The sequence below is a fragment of the Tupaia chinensis genome, unplaced genomic scaffold (genome assembly GCF_000334495.1).
Source record: "Tupaia chinensis unplaced genomic scaffold, TupChi_1.0 Scaffold143758_1, whole genome shotgun sequence".
Classification (NCBI taxonomy): domain Eukaryota; kingdom Metazoa; phylum Chordata; class Mammalia; order Scandentia; family Tupaiidae; genus Tupaia; species Tupaia belangeri.
In genome coordinates this window covers 139,362-147,513 of record NW_006203607.1, presented here as the reverse complement: position 1 = coordinate 147,513, position 8,152 = coordinate 139,362, and the positions used below count along the sequence as shown (strand labels likewise).

The 8,152-nt window shown below is 45.0% G+C and overlaps 1 protein-coding gene across 2 annotated transcripts in view; it reads left to right on the top strand.

Annotated features, from left to right (window-relative positions):
* The first annotated feature begins 60 nt into the window (after positions 1-60).
* The window catches only part of RIMKLA (ribosomal modification protein rimK like family member A), a 45,903-nt gene continuing 37,811 nt past the window's right edge, over positions 61-8,152 (top strand). For both annotated transcript variants that reach the window (XR_336905.3, XM_006164911.3), the window contains exon 1: positions 61-245. Coding sequence is in view for 1 of the 2 variants with exons in the window: in XM_006164911.3 (XP_006164973.1) it covers positions 83-245 (163 nt within the window). In the remaining variant the exon portion in view is untranslated. The remainder of the gene's footprint in view (positions 246-8,152) is intronic.

Sequence of the window (8,152 nt, the reverse complement as noted above, 5' to 3'; positions counted from 1 at the left end):
GCCCGCCCTTCGGAGAGCGGCCCGGGGCACCAAGGGGTCCGCGTCGCGCCGCACCGAGCCGGGCGCCGCCGCCCTGGCCGCCATGTGCTCCCAGCTCTGGTTCCTGACCGACAGGCGCATCCGCGAGGACTACCCGCAGGTGCAGATCCTGCGCGCCCTCCGGCAGCGCTGCTCCGAGCAGGACGTGCGCTTCCGGGCGGTGCTCATGGACCAGATCGCCGTCACCGTCGTCGGCGGCCACCTCGGTGAGCGAGGCGGGCCCGGGGAGGGCCGGGAGGCGCGCTGGGGTCCCTGAGAGCCGCCTAGGTGGGTTCGCTCACCCGAGCCTCCCCCAACCAAGTCTGCTTCGACCCCGAAAACCAGAGTCTCTCCCTCTGCAAGAGCTCTTGGGATTGGGAAAAGCCCCTCACCTTGAGAGCTTACTCCCACCGTCGTCCTCTTGCCCAGAGGCCAACATTAGAGAACGTGATTTAATTTACTCGGGGGACTTAGTTTGGCGAGGAACCCAAATTCACCTGAAGCCGAGCTCGGTTGTCCGAGGAAGATAAGCACAAATTTGCAAATTCTGCTTGCATCCATACCCTGTTTGTTGAGACTCTGAGGTTTCTAGAAACCCACTTTAAATTTTGCAAAATTGCAATTAAGGTCCGTGTTTAAAAAGTTTTCCAGGCGTGTATAAGCATTACCTCAGTGATGTGATACATAGATTATCACCCCCAATCTGGGAACCCACATATGGGGGAAATCCGAGAAATTGGAGTTCCTTCCCTCTTGAATGTAAAGTGGGAGAGTAGACCATTGTTGCGTTTCTTTAACTCATCCTTCTTCCTTAAAGTGTTGAATTCAGACTCTGGAAAAGCCAAGATTTCAGGTACAGATCATTCTGGCCTCACCGATCATTCCACTGCCCTGTCCTAGAGACTGTTTTGACCATGACCTCAAAAGGTTAGGTATGTTTTTAGATATTCTTAATTATCTTTGATACTAGCCCTCTCTGGTTTAGGAATCTGTGGTTTCCCACACCCTCCCCCCCCACTGGCTTGCTGTTTGAGTGTCCAGTACTCCACTGGAGGTTTCTAGCCATTTCAGAGGGGTCCTGGACTAAGGGGCTTTGGGCCTAGCTCAGGGTGCCTCTGGGGATGCTGTTCTTATTATTTCAACCACATCTGGTTACATGGGCTATTAATTTGTTACTTTGGTGGGGAAAGGATTCCAAATTCTGGACCTACCTTCAAGAGAGATTTAAAATGTGAGCTGTTTCCAAGTGGAATGCATGTTATGGATCTTTTCATCCATAAGTTTATCTAAATCCTTTGTATGTAATAGCAGATTATACATCTTGTTGGAGAAACAAGCTACAAACATTAAGTGCCTTACATGTAGTCTAAATCGTTATCGTTTAAGCACAAGGGCTATCCTCTGTCTGGCATTATTTTGCTAAACTCCCCCAGTTAGCTTATGTATACCCAAGACCCAGGTTCCTGAACAGGAAACCTGCAGACCTGGATTCTTATTGCAGCTTGGTTGTTAACAACTTTCTCGGCTTTGCTTTGGGCACGTCACTTTATGTCTTTGAATCCCAAGTTTCTCATTTATGAAACTAAGGGTTAAGGTTCCTTTAGCTTTGAAATTCTCTGTTTCAGGACCGTATTGAAATGAGATAATCAATTTTATTCTGCTAATCTAGATTAAGTATTTAATATATACATCTTTCCGACCCCAAGGTAAGTTTGTTTGCCTAATTATTTTATTTTATAGCTTGTAAAGACGTCTTTTTTTGAGACGCAGGACCCAAAATCCCACATCATGTTCCTGTTAGAGACCCAGGTTCTTTGTGTCTAAAACCCCATTTTAAAAACCCAGTCCTAGAGAAACTGAAAATTAAATTTTGGTGCTACAGGAAACATTTAAGCCCTTTCATTTAGTGTCTGAAATTATAACGAAATTCATGTGCGAAAATGTCTCTCTCTGTTCACAAACCAGGCGTTACTTCATTTTAACTCCGAGACAATGTACATAGCTCTTGGCCTGGTCCATGGAGAAGTTGAAGACAGGTATTTTTTTGATGCAGTTTTAATTTTTGTTCATGCAGAGGTAGCCCCAGACAAATCACAGGTCATCTAGCAAACCTACTAGGTCACCATTTCTGCTGTCGAAAGCTGTCAGATTTATTCGTTGTGCTAGTAGATTAAAAGACATTGGTCCTGTGTGAGGACTGACCTCTTCTGCTTCGCTCAGTGCTGTACCAGTGCTAGGATAGTGCTGTGCACATAGTGGGCACTCGGTGAATGTTCTCGATTGAATAAATATATGGATTGTGTTTCCACTTTCTTCCAGTTTCTTTCCAAACTATGGAAAACTTGGCAATTTGCTGAGTCAAAGTATCACTCTGAAAAGAATTCCAGAATCCACTGTTTTTTTTTTTTTTTGGAGAGGTTTTCGCTATAGGGTGCGTGCGCTCGCCAGACAGACAGAGACATAGAGACAGAAAGCGAGAAATCACCCCCCAGGGGGGATGGTCACGCCGCAATCCCTTCTCCTCCATTCTCCTCTCGGGATCTTGGGCACGCACGCACACGTGCCCGGCGTGAGATTTAAGCCACCGGGTCCGAGACGCGAACCGCGGTCGACTACGTGGGAGTCCAGCGACATAGCCATTACGCTAACTGCTGGTTCCCAAGAATCCACTGGTTTTGAAATACAGAAATATATCGTGGGTTGTCAGAAAAGTCATGACACATTTTTTGCATTGAAAAAAATACGTCATGACTTTTCTGATGACCCAACAGTGAACAATGATATTGATACTGTTTCCCATTTGAGAATTACAGGCTAGGAGGGGTGGCAAGGACTTTAAGGTCATTCATTCTAACTCCTTCATTTCACAAAGAACCTGAGGCTGACCTGACCTCTGCAGTGCCATCCAGTGATTTAGCAGCAGACTCACAGTGGGGAAAGAAAAAGGAAAAAAGATCTAATTCCCAGCCCAGTACTTTAGGACACGTGTAACCCATAGTACCTTTCAGCAGGTGTGGGATTTGAATGCAAGTGGGGCTAGATAGTGCCTTTGAAAAATCATTTTATAGTTTAGGAATTTTTTTTTTTAAGTTTAGGAAATTAAAGTACCACCTCTATAAAGCCTTTGTGTCTACTCTTTTCCATTGCTTCTTTTTTTTTTTTTTTTTAAAATTTTTTTTTTTTTTTTTTAAGAATTATTTTATTGAACTTTATTTATTTATTTCAATTTGACCAGAGAGGGACAAGAGAGAGAGAGAGAGAGAGGTCCAGGACTTGAACCACTGTCAGGCATGTGGGAGTCCAGCACCCTTAACCACCCCACCACCTGCCGGCCCCCCACTGCTTCCTTAGATAGCATAGGAATGTGATAAAGAAGTGGATTTGGAGTAGGCATGAGTGGTACTTCAGCCAATTGCTTAAAATCATCCTAAACTTCCTTCTGTAGAGACTAGAGGGAGCGTAAATACGGGGATTAGGATTTCAGGTGATACATCTATACGTAAAACTCAAACAAGAAATGAGAAGGTTTGAGTTTAAGGATTGCAATTGTTGGGCCAGCCTGTGGTTAAGGCAGCTGAATCTCACGTGTCTGACTGCACGGTTTGAGTCCTAGACCCTGTGACTTAAGAAATTTGCTGGGGCATGAATGCATGCATGCCCCAAATCCTGAGAAGAAAACGGAACAATGGAGAATGGGGGATTGCAGAGTGGTCATCTCCGGGGGGGTGATTTTTTCACTTTCTCTCCCTCCAGCAAGCACACATTCTCTGTCGCAAAAAAAAAAAAAAGATTGCAGTTGTTTTAAACACGATTGTACGTATAAACTGAAAATGCTGTTTACATTCAAGTGCTCATGATTATTATTTTTAATCCAGTAATCTCCTCTACCCAGTATATATTTGCTATTAGATGACTGAAGCCGTCCTGCAGAAAGCAAACTCCTTTCACTTCTGTTGGATATAGCATTATGAAATGATACCTATCTCCATTTCATTTTCTTTTTTTTTTTTTTTTTTTGGAGAAGTTTTTACTGTAGGGCACATGCGCTCGCCAGAGAGACAGAAAGCGAGAAATCACCCCCCAGGGGGGATGGCCTTGCTGCAATCCCTTCTCCTCCATTCTCCTCTCAGGATCTTGGGCATACATACACACACGTGCCCGGCATGAGTTTAAGCCACTGGGTCTGGGACTCGACTACATGGGAGTCCAGTGACATAGCCTTTACGTAACGGCTGGTCCCTCCATTTCCTTTTATAAACTGCAAGTTCTTTCATTTATTCACCAGATATTTATTGTTTATCTTCAACCCTAGGGATAAGGTGGTGAATGTGACCAAGTTGACTATAATAATATTATCATTAGTCATAGCAAAATATATATGGTGCTTATTCTGTGCCAGGCACAGGTCTGGGTTCTTTTTACATATTAACTCTCTTTTTCTAAAAAAAAATTATTTAATTTAATTTATTCATTTATTTTAATTTGACCAGAGAGAGACATGGAGTGAGAGAGAGAGGGAAAGTGAGAAAGCAAGCCACCAAGTCTGGGACTTGAACCACGGTTGGCCATGTGGGAGTGTCCAGCTCTTTCACCACCCCACCACCTACTGGTCCCCCATATTAGCTCTTAAAAATGCCCAGGGTCTCTGGGCACACAGTACTGACTGGGGGTTAGAGCCAATAGTCAGTAAAGCCATGCCTAGGAATCTGAAGGATGATGGTTCCAGAGCCTCCTACAGATACATCTGGATAGTCAGATTTCTTATATAAAATGGCATGACATTTACATATAACCTGTGCATTTCCTCCCATATGCTTTAAGTCATCTCTAGATTCCTTGTAATATCTTCTCTAGATTCCTTATAAATTTATAATACCTTATACAATGCCTTCACATCACTTTTTGTGTGGATTCAGCACAGTACTTGGCACATGGCAAATTCAAGTTTTGCTTTTTGGAACTTTCTAGAACTTTTTTTCACATATGTTTGATCTAGTTGGTTGAATCTGCCCATGCAGGATTCACGAGTAAGGAGCCAGCCATGCTACTTGATGCACTACTCAGTGTTACATCCCCAGCTCCCTTCATGACTCCAGCCTTGTGCTAAAATTCCCTCTGCCTAAGATGCCTGTCTGGTCTGTCCCACAGACTGAATTTGTATTCACCCCTGAAACCCAGCACAGGTCACTCAGCTCTGTAAAGTCTGTCTTGAGCTCCCTACTCCATCCGCACGTAGCCGCTCTCTTCCAGGTAATGTTGTACCATAGCATGGATCGTATTTATTGCAACTGACTTGTTTACAGGGTTTACCTCTCCTCTCACCCTGTTAACTGGGGATTCCTCAGATGTGTGCTCCACCACTGGCACCTAATAGGTCTTTGGTCGATGTTTGTTGGGTGACTGAGTTAAGTTCCTTAAAGACTAAAGTATATGATTTTTACTGTCATTAGCTTCAGAATTGGGGAGATCGTGATTGGATGTGCGGATGCTTTTGTGATGAGCAGTTATGTGAGGACAGATTGATGGGGGGAGATTAAGTTCTTTGATCACCCACAAACCTGTATCACAACTGACCAAAAAAACAAGTGTAATTACAAACTCAGGGACATTTTACATACATATAAATTATATATATATATAAGTAAAATTTACTGAGCACACATGGTAGGCACTTAGTAAATATATATAATTTACTGAGTGCACATAGTAGGCACTCAGTAAATATTTCTACATGAATACATATACACATATATACATACGTGTATGTATATATACACACACATATACATATGCCTACCAAGACAGATAAAAATGAGTTGACCTGGAAATGAGGTGGTGTGAGCAGTTTGTTTTAGAAGCAGGATGATTCAGCATTCCTTCTCCTACTTTCAGAACTAAAACCTTTGTGGCCACATGGCAATTTCTGGGTCAGGTTCTTTAGATCAGGCTGTTCTAGGATGCTTTGTGGTAGTCAGGTGTGTAAGATTTAAAAGGACTGGGGGAGGGGGATCCTAATTTGTATGAGGAACTGGTCTTACTTGAGAGTGCCAAAGACAACCCAGGCCTCCCAGAGAAAGGATGGGCTCCCATCGCTGTGTGAGAAGACGCCAGTGGGAACGTGTACCATGCTACCTTCTGTGCAGAAAGCTTGATTTTTAACCTCAGTTCCTGCAGAAGGCGGGACACCTGGTAGTCTGAATGACACCTCTATGCGGCACTACCGGAAAGAAAGGTCAGAGAGTGGGTGGCAGCATCTACTGGGTGCTCTTTCCGAACTGACGTCAGGGCTGCTCAGCTACACTTTACCCCGTGGATCCGTTTATACCTGTAGGCTGACCTCAGGGACTGAGGTGGGTCAGATGTTGAATTTATGTTTCTTCTTAAATTTTATTTATTATTACTATTTTAAAATTTGCTACAGGGCACATGCTCTTACCAGAGAGAGGGGAGGGGGGAGTGAGAAAGCAAGCCACCAGGTCTGGGACTCAAACTACCCTGGTCATGTGGGAGTCCAGTGCCTCAAACGCCATGCCACCTGCTGGCCCCCAAGTTTGTTTATGACAGTAATTTTTAGGGATGCCTTATGAACTGTGTTGAGAAGAGTTTTAGAACAAGTACTTTGGGATTCTTCTTGGATCTCAAAGCCCTACTTGTATTGGGTCATTGGAAAAGTCATGATATATTTTTCTAATATGTTTTTCTATGCAAAAATGCATCCTGACTTTTCTGACCAGCTGATAGATTACTACCGAAACACCTGTTGCTGCTGCCATTACACTTCCACCAAATTTGTTAGGCTTTCCTGCTGGTGGTTGTGGGGAGTAGGGGGTATAGCCATCACTCGGAGATGGGGTAGGGGGTATAGCCATTACTCGGAGATGGGGGTAGGGAGTTAGCCATCACTCGGAGGTGGGGGTGGGGGGGTATAGCTATCACTCGGAGGTGGTGGTTGGGGGTATAGCCCACACTCGGAGGTGGAGGTTGGGGGGATAGCCATCACTCAGAGGTGGGGTAGGGGTATAGCCATCATTCGGAGGTGGGGGTAGGGGGTATAGCCATCACTCAGAGTTGGGGGTAGGGGCTATAGCCATCACTTGGAGGTGGGGGTAGGGGTATAGCCATCACTCGAAGGTGGGGGTAGGGGCTATAGCCATCACTCGGAGGTGGGGATAGGAGTATAGCCATCACTCGGAGGTGGGGGTAGGAGTATAGCCATCACTCCGAGGTAGGGATAGCGGGCTATAGCCGTCACTCGGAGGTGGGGATAGGAGTATAGCCATCACTCGGAGGTGGGGGTAGGAGTATAGCCATCACTCCGAGGTAGGGATAGCGGGCTATAGCCGTCACTCGGAGATGTCCATGTCTTCCCTAGCCATCCATGTCCATTTGGCACTGCCCCTATTAGCACAAAGCCCACTGACGTTCAAGCAGATCACTGCTCACCCCATGTCATTCCAGCCACTATCCCTCCTACTGCCCTGAGAGACTTCACCTTCTTTGGGTTTTATATTGTTTGTTTGTTGGTTTTTAAAAATTATTTAGTTTTTAAATTATTATTAATTTTTAATTTGACCAGAGAGAGACAGAGGAAAAGTGAGAAAGCAAGCTGCCCGTCCCAGAACTTGAACCATGTGGTCAGCCATGTGGGAGTCCAGCTCCTTAACTACCACACCACCTTCCAGCCTCAAGGGGTTTATATTGTTTTTCTCTTTTCTTTTTTTTTTTTTTGGAGAGATTTTCACTATAGGGTGCGTGCGCTCGCCAGACAGACAGAGAGAGACATAGAGACAGAAAGTGAGAAATCACCCCCCATGGGGGATGGTCATGCCGCAATCCCTTCTCCTCCGTTCTCCTCTTAGGATCTTGGGCACGCACGCACACGCACCCGGCATGAGATTTAAGCCACCGGGTCCGGGACGCAAACCGCAGTCAACTACGTGGGAGTCCAACGACATAGCCATTATGCTAACTGCTGGTTCCCAAGGGGTTTATATTGTTTTAACACCAACTTATAATATGGTGGGAAACTCTCAGTCTATTTCTGTTTGATCCTTCACTATTAAAAAGTAGCCCAAGATTCCAGTGTGAGAAAGTGTCACTGGGGAGTGATGGGTTCAGCTTGACTCAGTAGGGA